Source organism: Parambassis ranga, chromosome 5 (assembly GCF_900634625.1).
Source record: "Parambassis ranga chromosome 5, fParRan2.1, whole genome shotgun sequence".
Taxonomy (NCBI): domain Eukaryota; kingdom Metazoa; phylum Chordata; class Actinopteri; family Ambassidae; genus Parambassis; species Parambassis ranga.
In genome coordinates this window covers 15247593-15269845 of record NC_041026.1, presented here as the reverse complement: position 1 = coordinate 15269845, position 22253 = coordinate 15247593, and the positions used below count along the sequence as shown (strand labels likewise).

General features: G+C 39.4%; 1 protein-coding gene across 1 annotated transcript; it reads right to left on the bottom strand.

The window, feature by feature from the left end:
• Nucleotides 1-1521: 1521 nt before the first annotated feature.
• On the bottom strand, nt 1522-21083 carry nckap1l (NCK associated protein 1 like). The gene is made up of 31 exons (XM_028406438.1): nt 20874-21083; nt 19927-20037; nt 19706-19798; nt 19167-19223; nt 18761-18903; nt 18161-18251; nt 17497-17634; nt 17050-17098; nt 16678-16834; nt 16263-16319; nt 16084-16180; nt 15780-15889; nt 15344-15476; nt 14945-15026; nt 14798-14856; nt 14546-14691; nt 14257-14389; nt 13917-14036; nt 13418-13557; nt 12752-12883; nt 11597-11815; nt 10156-10286; nt 8860-8957; nt 7960-8053; nt 7392-7474; nt 6501-6581; nt 4360-4453; nt 4136-4252; nt 3396-3505; nt 2452-2541; nt 1522-2009 (listed from the first exon to the last, which is right to left on the bottom strand). Exons 1-31 carry the CDS (start codon nt 20961-20963, stop codon nt 1893-1895), a joined length of 3372 nt encoding a protein of 1123 aa, XP_028262239.1. The 5' UTR covers nt 20964-21083; the 3' UTR covers nt 1522-1892.
• Nucleotides 21084-22253: the final 1170 nt, after the last annotated feature.

Here is a 22253-nt window from a genome sequence, read left to right as displayed (position 1 = left end):
AAACATATTAACACTTTAATAACACTTAAATGACACAATGTCTATATACATTGTATAGCAGCTTAAGTTAGCATGCTTATGCCCTTGCCTAACCACATTTTGGGGAGAACTACAATTTTTATTACAGAAATGTAAACAAATGCAGTTCAACCAAGAGATGGGTCCACTCACAGCCTATGCTGTATGCGAGGCCCAGCAAAAGAGCCACTGGTCTAGTACTCAAAAAATAATAAGAAGAAAACAGAAGCAATGTTTTACTTTTTCTTCCAAGACAATAAATCAGACTCCTCATCTTCAGCAGTGGAGTGTTGCATCTTTGTTTCCACAAAGCTTTAGCTAAGTGGGAGGTTTCATTCGGCAAGATGGAGTCAATGCCCTTTTTCTGAGCAGAAAAACAGCTGTCTGACATTTGTAAATAAGTACATTTATTCATTATTTCTCACTTCATCCTTTCACCTACTCTATACCACCATTTAATGTAACTTGATACCTCTGGCACAAGAATTTCCTTCGGGATTAATAAAGTTTTATCTTATCTTATCTTATTCAAATTAGGAGCACAAAATATAATTTGGTTTCTAGAATAGCTCTTACATGACTATATTGATCTTGATCTGGTTACATTACAGTTATTCTAGTGTGCTATAAACCATTTATTGTCTGAGTTACTGTATTTGTGTCGTACAAAATCTGAATAACAGCACTAATATCCTCCTAAGAAAGCAGTGAAAAATTCCCATCAAATCCTTAACAGTTAAAGAAAATAAAAAAGCATTTAAGACCTCACCAAAAGGGGACAGCTTGTACAGCTGGTAGGTGCTTAATGGTAAGGATGATGAAATAAGAATAAGCAAACCTCCCAGCTGATACATGGCGGCGACTCCCTGGATGCTCAAAATATGAAAATGTTAAAGGATGGAAGGACAGGTCTGTGCATACAAGTGCATACAACAAACAAATACAAATGATATTATATATAATTCATATTTTATGCTCTGTGACAATAAACAATCTCTCCTGTGTAATTTTGATGACATTTGCAGAGTTGTTTTCAGATTTGTTTGTTCATGAATGTTCATCTGTGTATTAATGTTATCTCTAGTGGGAATTGAAACCCTTGTGTTGTGCAAGAAGGCCCAGCCTTAGATGCAGAAACCCCAAATATAGCAGCACGCACACAAACACACACACAAATACATGAATAGATGATGGCATCCATATCACTGGTGTGGCAACCAAACACATATACATGGTTTGAATGGAAAGGGAGGAGAAAGAAAATAAAGGGGAATAAAAAGGAAGAGAGGAGGGACAGTGCTGGTTAAAAAATATAATCACCTAAAATTAGCAACAAGCTCTTACTGGCTCTGTAGAACTGGAGTGCATCATTTAAATTGTACATGAAGTATGACGAGGACAAGACTCATCCAGGGAGGAAGGATGGGAAGGAAGAGAGGGCAGAGGATTGGCTGGAAAAGGACAAAGAGCACATGTTGAATACAAAGCAAAAAGAAAACAAGCTTGTTGTTATCATCATCTTTATTCATAAAAAGAGCTGAATATGTATGCATCTATTTAGTTCCATTATGCTTCAGCACTTATGAAAGGTGCTGGTCAGAAACTGTGAAAGACATGATTTGTTGATTAGAATAATTCAAGCTGACATTAGTAACACTACAGCAGTTGTAAATCTGCATTATAATAGTAGCTAACAGGTGTAATTTATTTCAATGTGAGGGCTGACTCACAGGAACTGATGTGATGGTTAACCTGTGTGTAGACCTCCATGAATCAGAGGATGAATGCAGTAAAAAAAGAAGCTTAGATTTAAACTAAAATATTGTTTTGGATAAATAAAGCTTCATTTAAAAGTATTAATTATAAAAAAGTCTTCATCCCATAGTGACGATGAAGGACCGGTACACTTCCCTGTAGGCGTTTCGGAGGAGAACATATGGGAAGCAGCTCTCCAGCATGTCTTGGCTCAAAAATGGAGACTCCTCCACAATCTAGAGGAATACAGGAACATTTTAGAAACAGGAGCACTGGATGCATGCCTCAGTGTTTCTTGTAATGAAGGACTGAAGTGGCTGTATTTTAGCAGGATAACAGAGGAGCAAACTGTAATATATACTAAAGAAAGAACAGCACTATTCAAACATTAAAACCTATCCTTCTGTTTTTCCCTCTTGTTATAGAAAAGAACCCTCTCCTTCAATTTTTATTTATAGAACCACTTTAAAATAGCATAATTACTATAAAGGATTAAGAGATTGTCATTCATTTATTAGTGCGTCAGAGATAAGCAGTAAGGCATTATAGAAGTAAAGGGAAGAGTCTCAGGTAATTAAGGGTCATAGGGTTCTTTCATTATAAAGCTTATATTGATATTATAAAGCTGCAAATTCTGTGACTGTAATTTTAAAGTGAATGATGTATCAGTAACCCTACTATGTGCAGGAGCAGGTAGACAGACTCTCGGTTCTTGCTGTCCACTCTTTCCAAGTTTTGCCCCAGCTGAAGCAGAGTGGAGGAGGCCAGCTGTGGAATGACAGGAAGTCAAAAAGAGACAAATCAAACAACAGCAACGTTTTTACTCTGCAGGACCTGACCTTAACTGGGGCAAAAGGTTAGCAGTGTCTTGAGAAAGCTCTTAAACTGACATACTGTCATGATCATGTGCCCGTAGAACCATTTGTATTCTGACATATATGTCTTTTACATTTAAAGGTTTTATTAATGTAATTACACGCATCAGGGAGCAAGCATGAACTCTGTCAGCTGATTTCTACCCTTTGTGACTGTAACAGGGTCCAGCTCTGTATCTTTGTCTCAATGAAGGGCTTGTATTCTTAAAAAGCCATTTCACAATAGTCCCACAAGACCATCCTATTTCAAAGGCACCTTCAAACTACACTGTGTGCCGGGATCCTTAAACCGGAAGAGTTTTATATTAAAAAAATAAAAAATCATCTTCGTATCAGCTGCATCTGTCAAGACTACTTGACAGCTAGAAGTGACAGAAAGAAAAGGAGGTCGAGGGGTGTTGTGAGAGCTTTTGGCAGGCCTGGACTGTCTTATTTAAAAACAGCAGGTGTGATTGTTTCAGTGTAGGATGCAGCCCTTGAGACACCTGATGAGATACAGTATGTTCTCTAGACTGAGTGACTTTCTTTTAAATTATTATAAAGGGAGGATAAACAATCCAGTAAAGATTAGAAACAAATCAAATGCCCCCATCAGGTCTGTTGGCTGAGCTCTGTGTTTGTGGTCTGAGCTGTTTGCACTTTTACAATTCAGCTGTGATGATAATCATTGTTAAATTTGTATATTGTAACACATTTGTAGACATACCCGGTCTTTATGAACATTCTGTTTTGTCTGCCTGTACTCACCAGGAGAAACTCTTTGAGCTGCTGCTCGATGTTCTTGTTCTGAATGGTGAACATGGCAGCGGCCAGCTGGTTGATTGCGGTAGCTAAACAGTGGATGTTATTCTTGTGTCCTAAGAAAATAAAACAAATAAAAGATCCATCAGTGTTAAATAGAAAAGCATGTCCTGCACTGCACTTAAGCCACACAGAGGATGTTGTTGTGTCTCAGCAATGGGAGAAATGTACCTAATGATCCGTAACACTTAAGAGGAAGCATGCTGTGCATACTTCCTCAGGCTCACAGGGTAAGTTTATTTCAAATATGTCCAATGGAAAATAGAGGCAAAGAAAATAATCTATGGCAAACGCCGCTCAGTGCTTTGATACGAATCTCGGCCATTTACTGGTCTTAACGTTTCAGTCTGGGCTCGAAGCCAGGCAGTTAGGGTCAGCACGGCCACATGCCAAGAGTAACTGTATCGATGCACGTCAGCCGCAGTTATCTGTAAACAAACCTCTCTCAACAGAAACGTGTTTCTCATTAACCAACATGCTTTGCCTCTGACCATGTCGGACTGGAAAGTATGATACACAGAGATGCTAATAAGCCTCATGTTTCAGGGTGGAGTACCTTCTTAATATCAGCAGCTGCTAAATAATAGCTGGAGGAACAAGTGATTAGTGTTTGGCTGACAGCTGCCTGGAGACTAATTACTGTCACGCAATAAGTTGCAGCTCAAAATGAAGGGATGAATATGCACCTCCATGCTCTCGGCTGTACGATGAGTTGGCGTCCAGGGCCAACAAAGGCAGAGACACAGCGATGTAGACGAGCAGCAGATGAGACAGCTTGTACTCCTCGTCAATGGATGTGTTATCTGCAAGATTTCATAAAATGACTCTCTCTCTCTCTCTCTCTCTCTCTGATGATAGGCAAGCCATTAGAGAACTGCATGTTGTGTACCAAAGAGGCACAAAGTGTTACCTGTGTGCATGCTGCTAATAGCTGCAACGAGGGCTGGATCGATATCACATGTCAGCCCTGCAGCAGAAGCCAGCTCGTAGACGCTCAGAGTCACCTGGAGAGTCAGAAAACATTAGTGTTTAATCTCCTTACATGCAGTTTTCAGAATCAGAATCAGAATCGTGTTTATTGCCATGTAAGTGAAGGGGGCTCACATTACTAGGAATTTGCCTTAGTGATTGGTGCATACAAAGAACATATAATAATTAACATGAAATAAGATAAAACTAAGATAAAATTAAGTAAATAAACTAAAGTAAGGCTAAATTGACATGACATAACAGACATGGCATAACAGACATACAATGAACAGAACATAAAATGAATGGCGGATGTAATGGTAAACATAGACCAGGAACAGGTACCACATGGATCGGTGAGGTGGTACTAGTGTGCAAGTAGTGCAAGATGGCGTAAAAGTAAAAGTTTTGCTTATTTCTTTCACAGGATAATTTACATCTTTTGGGTCAAGTATGGTTGTAATATTGAGTGAGAACACTGTCACTGACACTGTCACTGATGACACTTGTTTGTCCACTGACAGCAACAGAAACGCTGAAGATGTGTGTCCAACTTGTGACAGTCCTTGTGGGAGGTGAGCTGTTGCGGGCGGACAGCAGTGTAAACATAAGTGAGTTGGTGTATGTGTCTTCAGGAGCTTGTTAGGGTGTAAGGGGCCTTGATGCTTCCAGGCAATGGAAGTTTGATGTGCTAGACAGTGGCAGTAGATGACAAACCAAGAAACCATACAGGCTACTCCTTCCTACAACCACACAAGCACATTCTAACTGCATCTAATTGGACAAACACATTCAAGGAAGAGATGGATGCTCTTATCAAGCACAGCAACACAATGGCACCTATACACAGAAGCCTTCTCTTAAACTGTAAGAATAATTTGCTAAAATTTGTCTCTAAGAACATCTGAGGTGAAAAATAAATCATGTGTCTTCCTGTTTTTTAGTGGTGCTCCCACTGGACACAATTGATTTACATACTGTAAAGCTTGCAAACAAGGGGAAGCTAACACAATGCACTCTGGGACATGTAACCCACTCTAAGCCAGTAATGCAATGCAATAAATAGGTTAGCTCATATTAGTGAATTTCTGAATTGTGATAACAAGTAAGTGATGACTGCCAAACAGGATGTTTTTCTCTAAAAATGTTCCAAGAGTGCAGACAGGCTAGTATTATTAGCCAGTGCTGTCCTCTTGATAATCAGTGCATGTAAATACATGGCAGGATAACGGCAACAATAAGTAATTTTATTGGACTACAAACTGTGTGCTCTCACTATATAGGTTGCTGCTCATTATTGTCCTTTAAGCCTCTAATGGCCCTCTGAAGTTCACTGTTCTTTTTAAATGCTCATAGTTTTATCCCACACATCTGAGATGCACAGCCATTATCGTGGGATGCTGACCAGTGCTTTACATCTCATTTGGCAGCAATAAAACAAGCAAAATATTCTCTGTGACACTAAACCAAGCAGTGGGTGTCTTTGCCTTGACAGACAGCTTTTGATCTTGCCCTGTTTCTGGTTACATGCATGGTTGGCCTGTCTGGGCAAAATGTTTCCACTGATGTGGTTCAGAGAGCAGAGCTGCAGCAGTGATCAGCGTCTCTCTCACGGAGGCACAAGGGGGCTGCTGACGTCTTTGGGGTTATCCTGGCCCGGGCTGTGGCACGGCTGTCATGCCTCACTCAGCCAGACGTAAGTAAAGGGAGGGAGAGTTCATGAGTCACAGTCACACAGATTGCTCCAGAGGGAGATAAGGAATTTCATTTGGTTGGTACAAAAGTATATAAAAAAGGTTTCTTTTATGCTTTTATGTATCTACTGCTGCATACTGCCTGCTTAATATATAAGTCCTGTGATATATATATAAATGCATTATTCTGCATATTTAGCCTCTAATGGAAGTCTCCAGTGTAAATATACATTTGGATGAATGCCAACAACATGCCTTCAATCTAAATTTTCCCACAATAAGGTGACCCAGTGAAAACAAACCGTGATGATTTCTACACAAAACCCGATTGCATTTCCATTACTCATCTCAATACATGCACGTCTTTTTACAGTGTAACTGTTTTTACCTGAATCTCAGCTTCAAAGGGGATGAAGTCTTTCAGGCACTTGATGGACCCTATCAGGTACGGGCAATGCTTATACAGGATCTAGATTACAGGGACACATGGAAAAAACACTATAGTATATTAGCATATAAATAACCTATTATTCTCCTACAATGTATACATTTTTTTCTGACTTCTTTTTGTAAAGGATATGCAGAATAAAACACTGTTGTTCAAGACAGAAAAATCCCATTATAATGGTAAAAATACACATATTATTTTTGCACTCTATTGAATCTTAATGCTGGACGCAGTCTGCTAAAATGAACCCATTACATCTTTCTATTATATACTTCCCTCTTCACCTCCATAGTCACATAATTTGGGTGTTTTTTTTCCAAGAAAGAGACAAAATGCAATAATTAGTCATAATAAATCTGGCTGCTGGCATCATATGTCTCCTATATTTTCCCAACAAACTACTATTATGAATTCATAGCCACAATAATTGTGAAGTATGATAAAGGCAGATACTGTGAAAAGGATCTGAATATCAACTTTTACGCAAAATAAAAAAATGTACACAAATCTTTTTAAAAATGACATCTTTTTATCCAGCAGTTATTTTTGTTATAGAAAAAAATTATACCATTACATCACTTTTACAATACTCCATTACAAGAGAAAGTCCTACATGAAAAAAACTGATTATATATGAGAGGCCTGGTAACAAACTCTAAAATGTGAACTAAACTATACACTACCAAAAAGGTTGGAGCCTCTTGTGCTTAAAAATTATTATATTATATTATCGATATTGTTCACACTGTAAAATCGTCATATATGGGGAGCTGTTAAATAAATGTAGTGGAAAGCATTAAATGGGAATTCTGAGCTCTTGGTGGACATTACCTCTTTCAAGCAGTTCTGTGACATTGATCTGAAGGACAGGATCACTCCGATGATGGTCATCCTCTTAAGCACGTTCTCTCCACCTAGAAGTGCACAGGAAACAGATCTGGGCTTTACAGCTGTTTTCCTGCAGAGTTTATTATGTATACATGAGCACATAATGGAGCAGAGTCCTCAGGAACAACACTGTGTATGAATGTGTGTGAGCCCCTGCCATCACCTAGGCAGACTGGATTATTACAAAAATGTTTGACAGCTCATGCTGTCATTTGCGCTTTAATTAACTTCTGATTCTGTGGCTCTATGAGTTGGAGCAAGCCAGAGGCGGTCGAGGTGTCAGACCATACATTTAATGAGATGTTTAAGTCACCTGAGATTAGTTGTGTGATTATACAGATGTAAACATGGTGCGGTTGCAAAGGCGTGTGGTAGCAACACATCCTCCTCTTATCGGTCACATGTTCTTCTCCTTGTGCCTCCACTTTTCTACAACTCTGTTCGCCCTCTCGCCTTTTTCATCACATCTCCGCTTACTTCCTCCCACGTCTCTGCTCTCTCTGCTTCTCACCTGTCAGTCTCTTTTTAAGAGCAGCCATTTCCTCTGGCTTATCAAAGTTGTTCTTCATCTGTATCAGGATGTCCATGTTCTCAATCACCATTTTCTAACAGAAGAGAAGGAAGTGAAGGAAAGTGATAACATTACTTTCAGTAGGGAGCTGTAAAAAGAGAGAAGTCAGAGTTCTGACACATCTGTGTGACAGTACATTCTGCAACTCTGTACTTCAATAATAGGTGTCAAAATGGCCAGCCTGAGCCTGCACAGCAGGACAAACTGGCCTCTTAGAACTATTCCTTTGAAAGACAAACATGATTTTGACAGGATGAAAAGTGGTACACACAAATGTCTACTACAATAAAAGGAACTGAATGAATTACTGTAATGTTTAGATATGGAGGAAATGATTGTAGGTTTTTACTGTTGCAAATTTAACCATCGTGTTATAAACAAAACCATAAAAGTGCAAAACAAACATACAGCATTGAACTCTGTGTAGGCTTTCAGCCTTTGTGTTCCTCCCCAAGCTGCATTAGCTGCTCTCTAGCCTTATAATTTTGGATACCAGAAGCTAAATGGTCACACAAACAGGGCAGCTGCCATGTAAACACACAATTAAATAAAATACTTGATGCAACAGATGATATTGGCTGATGAAAAACTACATTGAGTCAGAACACTAATCTGACATCAACTACAAATGTAGTGTGGACTTTCTGTCTCTGACCTTCTTGTACCTTAACTTTACAAACAGTGTTGACACATAAGAGCATGTCTGTGGATGCTCTTATTTATCCAGGTCATGTTCTGACCAAGAGTTTCAAATTTTTTTGTAAGACTTTTATTTATTTCTTTTATTTAAGCTTTTGTGAACAGCTTATCTATTTAAAAGTTGATGTCAGCCTTCTGTACCTTTAGCTCGCTGACTTGAGAGGTGATGTGCCACATCAGGTTCTCACTCAGAAACTTCAGACCATACGGACCAAGTAGTTCCGCCAGGGCCTGCAACTCTGTTCAGATGTTGATATGAAGAACATAAGCATTATGGTGATTACAGGAAGATCAACAGAAGCTTAAGCCTATGTTGATAATACGTAGCCATGTTTACATGAATTCACAAAAGGCTCAAGTGACTGTGTCTTTACAACATGATGTTTTAACAGAGATAAAGCAGCTCTCTGCTATGTATTCAGAATGAATAGAAAGAACACAGATTAAATATGATCTGAGACTGTGGCTGAATCAATGAGACAGAAAGCACTGCAGCTATTAGACCTTTCACTCAGCTTGAAATCTGAATGAATATGGATGGATACGGACGTGCGTGGTTAAAATTGGAAGTGGTTAATGGATGGGCATGTGAGTCAGGTATCCGCCTGCTTCACACTCATGGAGGAGCAAATATAGACAATAAGGATGTATGTGTGGGCGTCTACTGAAGTGCAGCGGTCTCCCATTCGTGTACAATGTTCATGTTTGCTTGTGTATTTCTAGTGATGAGTGATTACAGCCAAAATACAGTCACCACTCCTACGAGGAGGACCGGGAGGCTGTGTAGGGGTGGTGGTGGAGAAGCTGCGAGGCAGGGACATAAGAGTGGGGGAGATGATATGCAATACTGCAGCTTACATTGGTCGTGTCATAGTAAACAGTATGACATGTGGTGTGATAAAAAAAAAATCATACAACCACCACAATGTCAAGCACCTGCATGGTGCTCTGTTCTTTGAACAGTGAGTCATCAGTTGGACCAGTGGACTTGTGATCATTACACCTCTGAACAGAGGGGACCTTTTCAAACCTGTCAAGTGTAAAAAGATGTCTGCTAAAAAGGGGAAAAAAGAAAACTGACACCTTTTTGTGTCACTCAGACATACAAAGGACATGATATTTAGTTTTTACTACATTAGTAAAAGTCTTCATTATTTGCTGTTACTGTAAAAAATAAACTGACATTGACCAATCCTTTAAAAAGCACACAGAAGAAAGCAGGCTTTGCATACCACTCACAGATGGCATCACTTTGTTCCCACAATGTACCATGCAATAAAAATCAGAATAACTACATTTCCAAACATATTATTCCTACTCTTGTTTTTTGTGTGTGAAAATGAGGAGGAGCAGGAGTGAAAGTTGTATGAAGAAAAATGTATGAAAAGTACACCTTTGCTGCAGAATAAATGACTATAATGAAGATGTGGGTCTGACCTGACACGTCTGAGAACTCCTCTGCTCTGAAGGTAGGCTCGTTCTCAGTACTCTGACTGACAAAGCAGTGCATTGTTGGACAGTGGACGACGAGGGAGTTGCTGGCTTGACGCAAAAGGCCCTCCAGGAACCTAAAGTGTAGATAAAAGAAAACAAAAACAATTTTCATCACCAGATTTGGATGTTGTGATACTTTTCCATAGGCTGTCTTTACTGTCGAGTCCTCCCAATTGAAGGGTGTTATCAGCCTACAAGTAGATTCCTTAGGTACATTATATGTCATTATTACTTATGAGTTATTATTACCTCTTCAGGTTAATGGTTAATCCCACATCACCCTGTCAGGGTTTAATTTCTCTTTAATGACCAGTTTTTGAGACATTATACCTATAACAAGCCTTCCCTACAGTTAAGGGTTAGATTTAGAAAAATATATAACAAATCCTACCTTTAAAGGTCACCATTATCATCTAGGTTACTTTCTCCTAATCATTCAACACAACACAGGATTGTGTATCTTCTGGCTATGAGTAAGAGGTCCCTCCCTGCTACCCAGTGGTGGAGGAAGTACTGAAGCTTGGTACTTAAGTAAAAGTACAAATAACCAGCAAAATATATTATTTATTTATTATACTTAAGTAAACGTAGAAGTGCTACATCAACAATCCTACTTAAGTAAAAGTCTTAAGTACTTACTTTTAAATGCACTTAAAGTATTAAAAGTAAAAGTACTCACACACCGGATACATATTGCTGATTTCCATTGCAAAGGCTAACTGAACAGGTTAAAATGATCAAAGAAATCATCTTGAAATTAAAATTGACAATGTGTAGTTAATTTACATTTTCAGTACCAGAAGCAGCTATGGACAGGTCTGTGTGTCATGAGGCAGGCTGTGGGCATCAAGTGAACAGAGAGGCTGCTAATAAAAAACAGGCATTCACCATTTTTACTGTGTAAGTATTCCTGCAGTAGATTAATGTTATGATTAATGTTAATCAGACATTAATGGATGGATTTGTGTTAGCAGACAGTAGCTAACTAGTCAGCTAACTGAGCCAGAGCACCGGCATCATGATTGAGGCTCATTATAGAAACACAGCTGGCAGCGTGACACCACCTCCATGCAGAGTCTGACCTCACATCAGTCCAGCAGTACAGACCAGCACAGCTGTATGAACACAACTGTATTCATAAATGTACTTGTAACTACAGACATTGTACATATTTGTAGTGGAGTAGAAAGTATAAAGTATGCACTATTATTTGTACTTAAGTATAAATACATAAAAATGTACTTAAGTACAGTAACTTAGCTACATTCCACCACTGCTGCTACCCTTAATAGTGTGATAACTAAGATAGCTGAGAGATAAAGGGATTGTGTGTGAGTTTTAAATAGTGACGTTCATGCAGCATAATGTTAGCTGTGACACACACCAGTTTGTGTAGAGCGTCGTAACAGTCGGCCCTCCGTGGGAGTCCAGTGGCTGTGTTTGCTGCAGCAGGACGCTCTTCACCAGCCGGGTGACGTCCACATTGATGTAGCTGGAGAGGCTGTGCAGATTGCCTATGTAGGCTCTTATCCCTGCCAGGAGGTCAGAGGGCCGGGCTATCTCCTGGGTGGTCTGGTTGTAATTGGCCATTCTCACGATGATCCTGGAGAAACATATTTAACCAACGTCACTTGTCACTGGGTTGAAGTGGACTGAAGGTGGACAGATGGGACTTTAAAACGGGTTAAATGAGCCATGGTGGCTTGGCACCACTCTCATTAGGTCAGCACATTCACCGCTCAAGGCTTCACTGCAAATTTATTTATTTTTGGGTTAGGGCCCTTCACTCTCCCAGTTTCTCTCCCTGACTGTATTTACACTACTTGCCACAGAAGGACCAATCATTGGAAACCTGTGCTCCTCAAGGGCGCTAATTTTAAGGTGACAGGGGAGATAATCATCAACATGGACATGGAGACTAAGCAGAACATGTACACAGAGACATTAGTCACCCTGGTACCGAACCCTAATCTAAACAACAGTTTGCACTGAAATCACACAGAGCAAAAGAGCAGCATGATGGGTCTCTGCTCAGACTTATAAGTGGTGGCAACACAGATAGTAAAGCAGAGTTCATTACAGGGATGGAGGAGACAACACCTCCAGATAATTCCCTGATTGTCTAGGAGAAAAAAAAAACAATGTGTGCAGCTCAGCAGAAGAGCAACAATTTGGGGGACGATTATCAGTTTCCCAGCGCTCTGTCAAATCCTAGTTACAGTAATAGGGTTATAATATTTTTAGGCCAGCCTACTGAACAGGATGTTTGCATAAAAGCAGCAGTATGGTGCCACAGTGTTTATTTGCAGAGGTACTTGCACAGCATATTTGTGCAGGGGCAGATGAAACAATAGTTTATGTACAGGATGCCCTCCCCTGCAAAGGAACTGTGCAAAATTACTGACATAAATGTCTAATGTCTAATTTGTGACAGCAATTATTTTTGGAGCTGCTGAAGTGACTTCAGGTGCACATAAGTGGGACTATTTTTTCTACACATTCAGGATTCATTGCAACCCCCCATCCCCACTCAGCATACTCAGAGAGGCGTGCCTCCAGTTGAGAAAGGAGGAACTCTGTAGGAACCACGATGTGGTCGAAGACTATGAAGTCACTGCACAGGCTGTAGGTGGAGCAGAGCTCTGTCAGCCTCAGATGCATCTTGTCCACACTAGGAGACAGAGACAGAAAGAAAGAAGGGAGGATACAAGTCTTTAGGACTAATAATTTGACACTGACTTCAGTATGGATGTTCTCGACATATATGGTGATAAACAGGTTAAACAATGCAGAGTGGAGGAAAACCGAAAGGGGGAGAGAGAGACAGAATTACAGCTCTTCAGACTAATTAAGTAGCTCTCTAAGCATAACTAAATATGGTGAACTGTATGATCAAACAATGAAAACATCAACATAAAATGTGCTGCCAGTAAAGCTGTTATGTGATTCTGTTTCTAAATTTTACTGGCTTGATTCAGTACTTGTCAACCAAAGTTCACAACCAGTTGCACTTCATAGCTTAAGGAAAGTTATTATGAGATGAAATGTGAAAGATTTAATATGAGCGGAAACATTCTCCCAGCTTGAACTGCATTAACCTAAACTATGCTCCCTCTAAACGTTTGCCACTTCTGTGACAAGCAACGTGAGATAAGTGGAAAAAGGAATGGTAATAATTAACGGGAAAACAAGGGAAAAAGCTGACTTGGTGGAGACCGTCCGGTCTTTCCTTAGGCTCTCAGCGCCTGGCTTCTCTTTCTGGACCTCTCCTTTTTTTGGCATTGGCTTCTTCTGCTTTCTGTGGCGAGCAGCGCTGATGCTCTCTGCACAGTGTTTCGGCAGCAACTGAGGAGTTATCAAGTGGATATAGAGGAGAGAAGAGGAGGGAAAGAAAGAGAGAGTGCAGGAATTAATATCAGGCAAGCAAATATAACATTTTTATTCACATTGCTGGAAAAAACTCAACTTTCTTCATGTTTTCCTCCAGGGATAAGAAAAAAACAACACCACATTAATCAGCTGCAGAGTTTTAGACCTGTCTTATCAATTTATTCAAATTCCCAATTCTGTCCACTGCCTACAGCTCACCACACTGATGCCAAACTGTGACAAGTGGGATTATATTTTTGGATATGGGCTTTGGCAGAATCACTCTGTGCTCAATAATTACTTGTTTTGAAATCTGAAATAGACTCAGACATCACCTGGTCACTGAGGTTGCGTTGCTCAGCACATATCTCTAACACCACAATGCTGGTCTGCTTGGCTATCTGCTCCAAAAAGGTCACACACAGGCGCAGACTCCTCTTCTCCATTGCCTCTATCTGCACACACACACATGTACATACACATTGAAGAGAAACACAAGACATGGTAATAACACTTTGTTTACTAACTATTGATCTGAATTATTGAAAATAACTACATATCACCTTTATTGTATGTAGTAAAACAACGTAATGTCTTATATACTTTCATCATGCAATGATGTCTGAGCCTTAGCTGTGTATTTAAAGCTTGGTCAGCAAGTAACTGAACACTGACCTCTTCTGGGCAGAGAGGGTGCCCACACTGACTGAAGTGGGAGCAGACGGAAGGGAAAGCCATGAGGTAGCGCTTCATGGTCATCTCCTCGTAGCTCTGGGTAAACATCTTCTCAAAAACACGAGGGTAGAAACTGGGAAACAGAGAAAAAGATGATGAGGAGAGGAGAGGAGAGGAGAGGAGAGGAGAGGAGAGGAGAGGAGAGGAGAGGACAGGACAGGACAGGACAGGACAGGACAGGACAGGACAGGACAGGACAGGACAGGACAGCACAGAAGAAGAGACTGACCAGAAGATGGACACATCAGATGTCTCCTGCAGCATTTCTTCCATGCTGTCCACCATCCTGGTGTGAAACTGGATCATGTTCATCACCTTTGCTAAGTCAGGATACTCCTTTATTGGTAGTGAAGCTTTATTCACGCTTGTGTAGGCCTAAGGACAAAAGATGAGACAGAAGTCAAAGGTGATATCTGCCTTACACTTAACTGGTCATAATATAATACTATTTAAAGCATCTAAAGTTAATAAATGTGCATACCTGTAATCTTAGCCAGTCCAGCCTGAGTGCTCTAAAATCAAACTCTTCTTTGTTGTCCACTGCAGACAAAAAAAAAAAGCCGTTCATCATTATGACAATCAGATTTGTTTTTAAAGTAGGTCATGCTCAGTATCATGCTGTGATTACCTTGTTTGATTGAGAGAGCAGACAAGGTTGTGACACATGAGCTCAACAGGACCGACTCTTCCTCTGGACACACATACATGTTCTGCAGTGGAGAAAGACACTGTTAGTGTAAAATGTAATAAGTTATAGTGATATTAAAGAGATAGGGAATGATCAGTGCTTTCAGTACTATTGTTCTTTTTCTGTAGACATCTTACATATAATATAATCTACAAGAAGTATAGGGCATAGAGTGATAAATTAATGACCAAGGCAGAGTTATGAACAGTGATTTAAAGAAAAAAACACTATGAGAGGGTGCTCTTTTTCACATGAGAATGTGACATGAGCTTATATAGAACACACCATAACAATGTTATCTCCACACACATTTGCTCCTGTTGTCTACTACGCAGGTACCTGTATGGTGTCGTTGAGAACCAAGGCATCAAACTGTGCCAGGTACTGAACATAGTAGCGCTGAACTACATGGCTGTACTTTCTCTGGAGGCCTCTTAACTTTTCCATGTAGAACAGCAGCTCAGCCATCTGACTGGAAACAAGAAAACAAAAACAATGTGAACACCAGGCACAGCATGACTATAGTTATACTTAATTCTTTGTGGGATTTAAAGGTTGAAGCCACTCATCTGCACGGTTTGAGATAAGTGCACTAAAAACCACAGTAAATGCTGCATTGTGGAGTTGTAGATGGAGAAAACAATTCATTGAGGGTTCACATTAAGGATGCAATGATGTTTGGCTTCTGTGTGATTGAAATTTAACTGAAAGCTGCTAGACTTTTGCACACTATGACACTCACTGCTGCAGCACTGTTTATTTTCTGTGTACCTACTTGTCAACGTAGTCCTCTGGCGTCTTTAGCTTGGGCATATTCTCAGAGTGTTTGACGAGCCACAGGACCTCGTCACGGGAAAATGACAGAGCCATGAAGACAAACAGGGCCTTGGGGATTTGATTGGACCACAGAGCAGAGAAGAAAGTTTGGAAGGAGTCTCAGCTATGGCTGGTAAAAGTTCAATTGCACTGAACTGAGAAGCTGCTGTGTGTGTGTGCTGGATCAAAGTCATGTGCCAAGAATTTCAATTTGGAGCAATGATTTCAATCCTCTGTTGTTACATTTCTTATTGTACATCTACCTTTGGTCCCAGAAGTCCAGGTTCATCCTCCAGAACTTTAAATAATTCCTTTATTGCACCTCTCAGAAAATTCCTCCTCTCTCTGTGCATGGCTCCACTGATAACAACATAAAATCATTCAGTTCTCACAGCTCATTTCAAGCACATCTTTGGAAAGTTTCCTTTCCTTCCTGGCTCACCTGTTGAGGATAGTGTACTCACGGCATTCCTTGATGTCTGCCACTCTCTTATTATATCTGAACAATAAGGAGAAAAGAATAAAGCACAAGCTAAGTTATGATCAAATAAGCTTTAGAAGTTTTAGCCTCATTTTTCAACAGACTGACATGAAGAAATACTAAACTCAACTATGCTCTGCTATAAATCATTCCCTCATCCCATGGAAAAGACTGCTCACTATGATTTCTCTTTGGCTTCTTTTGTCTACTTCTATTCCAGCTCTTCTCCTACTGCATAGGAAATGCTTTAGAAATTCCTGAATAATGCTTTTCTCACAATAAATTTGTCTTACTTGCATTTTAACTCACTGCATATATTAAGTCCATTGTATCGCTCTCACCGTATGGAGAGAGCTCATTAAAACAGGTTTCATACCCTTTGATGCCATCGAAGAGGTCCTCAGAGACCTTATGTATGTTGAGGACTTCATCTCTGGTGAGGCTGATGTAGAGGCCGCTGCGCAGAGCCATCTTCCACAGTTCCTGAGAGGTTTGATTTGCGTTCAGGCTGCTGTGGCACAACAGGAAGCCGACTACACAGAGGACAATTAGGAACCATCATGATGCAGTCTGAAGAACTGAAGACTGCAAGACTTGAATGGAACCTTTTCTTATGTAAAATGCTAGTCATCAGATCTAATGGCTAAAACAATATGAATGTGGATTTTCACAGTTTTTTCTTAAAACCTCTTTTTGGACAAGAGAAAATAAAAATTTCCAGTGCGCGTGTAAGATGAGAAACACTTACTTATGATCCAGCGCTCCATCACTTCCAGAGACAGATATTCACAGGCGATCTGTGGGTGAAAATATAAGACACATTTATTTCAGTCGCTAGAAATAAATACAATATGTGGTTTATCCAAGACACCCAAGCCCTGCTTTTTATTGGCGATTTCTGCACTTGCTCCAATAATGTGGTGTAATAACAATGCCCTATCAATGTTCTCTCATTTAAATTAGTGTTTTCAAATACATAAAAATCTTTTTTAAGATACGTTGAGGGAGGAGCAGAAATATAAAAAACCTCATATTTTACATTGTACCTTTAATAAAAGAAGAATGAGGGTATATTGATCGAAGAAATGCTAACTGACTGTATTGTATTGCAACTTGGCTGCAACTTCATCGCTTCACTTGGCTCCTCCCACTGACAAATACAGGAGTAGGGGTGGCATGAGGGCAGACTACTCACGGTGTCACAGTAGATTGGTTCCATCATGTCAGCTGGAGCACTGAGCAGGCTGAGAAGTTGGGAGCTTCGCCACTGCTCTGCTGGCAGGTTTCTGCGTGTGTAGAGCATCTTCAGGGAAAGCAATGCTGCTGTCACAGACTGATAGACACAAGAAATAACAGTAAGTAAGGAATATGGAAAAAGAGATGCGTGTCACAAACACAAGCATATTTCATAAAATATATAAACCAATATGTTGTCATCGTTAAAGAATATCCTCACAATTAGTGGTAATTTATATCCTAATATAATTTGTTGAGCAGCCAAACACTAGACAAATGCTTTAAATTCATTTGTCTCCCCCTTCAGGCAATGAGAGAAATTACACCAGCACTATAGAGATGGGCCTGATGGGTCACAAAAATATGGTGTAACATGTTGACAGTTTGTCAGCTTACATCCACAGGTGAGTGTAGTAGATTTGTAGAAATTATAACAAGTTTTCTCAAAACAACATTGCTCACTTCTGCTTCACATCTTCATTATCTTTATTCAACTACAATAAAGTAAAAATATATTTAAAAAGAAAGCCTACAGTTTTTGTTACAATCACATATCCAGAAAAAAATGTTGTATGTGCATAGACCTCTAATGATAACCACATTTTGTCTCTCGCTGAATTAACCTTTGTGTGAGGGCCAAACTCCTCAGTCAGCTTCTTCCAGGGATGTTCATACTCCACAAACATCTGGCCAAGCCGCGGGTAGGAGGGGTCGCTGCAGGATTTATGCAATTAAATGCAAGTGAGGGCAAAAGAAAGGACATCATTATAGCAATCCATTATCATAGCATGTTGTTTACCTACAAATACTTCATTGATGTTATACAGCTTTACCTTACTTTACTTACTCAGGTTTTTGGGAAATACATGTGTTACAAACATACCTATGTCTTAAACTGTGATGAGCATTATGCTCATTTGGATGAATAAATATGCTACAATTTGGTGGACACAAAATCTTATATACGGTTACATAAAAATAGAATGACTATGCTATTAGAAAAAGAGGTAGTGGTGGGCTGGTGATGAATTAGTATTTGAATTAATTAGCCATGCTAATGGAGGACGGAAACTTGTTCTGGCATTAATTAAAACACTTGTGTCAAGTGTTTATAGTCACTTCAAGCAATTATAGTACAACTGTTGGCTGAGCATTATTTATTGCAGTAAATAAAATGCATAAAATGACTTTGAACTCCACATAGCTGTGTCTTGTGTTCTCACCTGGCCCCGTTAGTCATCTCATGGGCACAGTTGAACATACCCACAAGAGCCTTCTTGTCATCAATACGAGTTAGAGTGATGATGACAGATGTGTAGGTGATGATCAGATCCAAGTAGTTTTTGGTGAAGTCAAAGTTGACTGACTGAAATCAAAAGATTAAGAGAGGTCAGTTCTAATGAAATTAAAAATACAGAGGTGTAACTGTAAGGTGCATTTAGTTCTTTCCAGAAAAGATGAAAAAAGAAGATGTGAAACTTAGCAACTAAATATGGGAACTATTTTCTACTGAATTACACCCTGTAACATCATCATTGCACAAAGGTATCAGGGCAACAAGCATCCACCCAAACCTCTGTAACAGATACATGGAACTGTTCCTTTAAGATGATACAGTGCAATACTTACAATATCAAAGAAGCACTGACAGGCATCTATGCTGTTCAACAACTCATAAACATGGTCCTGAATCAAGAGCAGAGAATGATCAGGTTAGAAAACAGACAAAAAAACAGCAAAATAACACAGGATTTCATTCCCACATTATCATTTTTATGAACAACCTGAAGCTTATATCAACTTTTATCAGAAGAGACAGTAGAAATCATGACGGATCTATTTGCAGTCTTACACAGATGATGCTGCAACCTCCATCTCAGGAATATGCAATGTGAGGGGAAAAAATCTGTACTGTACTTCATATTTGGAATATAATCAATTACTTTCATAATAAACCACTCTATATGTAAATGTGTTCCAGAAGTCAAGAAGTCTATAAAATAAAGACAGAAAAAGCTGTTAACTCCATCCACCAGCATCATTTTTCAGATTTGTGTTTGCATGTCTAAATACTGATGCGCTGCTGTTTCTCATTGTTTAAATAACTTTTCACCTACTCATGTGCATGTTTAACATCATGTGAAATTTCAGACATAAAGTAAAATCACCCTGAATTCAATGACATCCAGGAAAGAGTCGTAGTAGCTTGATGTTGCTGCCAGCACTTCTGATTTCTGTCGCTGGATGCTGGTCAGGCTTTGCTGGAAAAAAAAAATCTCAAATGAGATTTGAGATGTTCTCAAATGATGTCAAAACAGCAGACTTATCACACCGTGGTAAAATATTGATTGACAAACTGACACTCATATAAAGTTTAAATCATACTTACAATGTTCCCTCTGGTGTCAATGTTGGGGAATTTCTTGTTGATGTATTTGATAGCTGATTCCATGCTTTTATCAGTCATGATTGAAGGGCGCAGTTTGGGGTCTGCACATGTCTGGATATGAGATGAGGATGTGAATATTTCATTTTGCAAATTATACTCTAATACCTCATTATCTGCAACCATGAAAAATGAGAGAGTCACACTGCTTTCTGCACCTCCACCAAGGTGATCTTGAGAGACAGATTTTTCACACTGAACTGCTGCTGTGGGGCTGTTTAGAGGCTGACAGGAGGAAACAGTCCAGTCACACCCCCACGTTAGGAAGCAGGAATAAAAATATGCATGCATGCTCAGCAAAACGTCACAGAGTTAGGTTAAAAAAAGCTTAAAATAAAACAATTAATTCTGCAAACATAGAATGCAATTGTTAAAACCGTTAAAAACATCCATTGTCATCAGCCTATTTTGCTGGGCTTCTGTTGTGCGTTGGTTTTTCAGCTTTCGGTTCAGACTAGCTGAACTTTAAGATGATTGACAGCACAGTCTGACTTCCTGTTTGCACTTCCTCTTTAGAGAAATGAGCACAATTGCAGTTGAGAGAAAACGTCTCTGAAGCACACACACACACACACAAAAACAAGACAGTTTATCTAATATTACAACAGCTTCATGTTCAAAAAGAGTTTCTAGACTTTGAGAAGTTGCTGCTTTGCATCTTTGTAGGAACTCCTCCTAGTACCTCCGTGCATTGCACGTAAGTTCACACATTCATTTCATATTCCATTATTCTTTATATTATAAATACTATTTCTAAATAGGTATGCACTGACATGTTTCTTCATAGATGTATCTTTGTATTATGTAATAACTGCAGTGAAATAGTTTTGGCAAACAGAAGTAATGAAGAAGTTCCTTGTTTCTGGTCTCTGTCACCATTTTCCTCTCACCTTCTTAATGTGGTTCATTCGTATCAGCACTCCATTTCCTCTCTCATTGAGGATGGTGAGCTTTTCAGCCAGTTTCTGTTGGTAGTCCATGGCACCAAAAACACAGTCACACACACAGCACCTAACTCTCCAGTCAAGCCTTGGCCTCCTAGTCCTGCGTAGCCGCTGAACCCTTGGCAACAAGTGCACCCAAGAGCCTCACCCTGTCTCTATAGGTCACATGGGGTTTTTAGTCGTAGGAGGAGCCATGAGTGAGGTTGTTGCCCTAACTGTAATGCATGTCAAAACATAAAATTCAATAAAATAAAATAAAATACATAATTGTGAATGTAACAAAGTCATTGTTCCTCTCTGTTAAAATGCCTTTTGTTTTCTGCGCCCTAATTTAGTTCCCTTTATTTTGTTAGAACAGACCTGTAAACAGACGCTACATTATATTATAAAAGTACACTTTAGTGTTATTTAGGGTTATTATTTTGGAAAGAAAAACATTATTTTAGCAGGAAGAATCCAGTATAACAAAACAGGAACAAAAAAAAGGAAATGCTGTTCTTGTGTTTCTCACAAGATGGCACCCTTTAGCCACGCTCAGTGAACAAATGAGAGTACACTTACACAATAAACAGTGTCAAAAACTCCAACAGGTAACAGGTAATCCTCATGCTTACTAAATCTCAGAATTAACTACATTATACTTCCAAATAAATGAACAAAAGGAGTTTAACAGAAAAAAACACATCACAGTTGAAAAAATAGAGATCTATTTACATATCCCCTGTTCTAACTATCTAAATTATGAGTCAATGGCCAGCATAATGACTCAGACTAAAGAGTTTGACATGTGAACTAGAAACTCCCACAGTTATTCAACAACCAAGTGTTGTTTTCTGTTTTTCCTCCCACACACAGGGTCCAATAACTCCTGGTGGATTTTTTGTAACAGGTTCAGTAAAGTGTAAACTGCAGAGCAGAGCTTAGAGAGAGTAATTTTCTTAATCAGAAAGCCAACCACAGACAGAGCAGCACTGTGCAAAACGACGACTGATGCTAAGTGGACTCGAAGAAATAATCTGTTTATTATTTCCGTGCTGGCAGAAGCTCAGAGAGCGGCAGACATGTTAACAAGGCTGTCTGGGAAAGCAGACAGGAGGATGTGGATGTGGGAGGTGGAGCACAGTGGATGAGGGGTGCAAACTTTATAAACTTCTTACCCTCTGTGATTTTTAAAAAAAAAAAAAAAAAAAAAGGAATTCTCACCTGGCTAATTGTTCCACATGCTCATGCTGTTGCTGAATGTTAGGAAGTGCAGAAGGTACTGTACGAATGGAGTGTCAGCATATGAAGTATAAGCATGTAAATAGATCTGAAACTGTAATATAA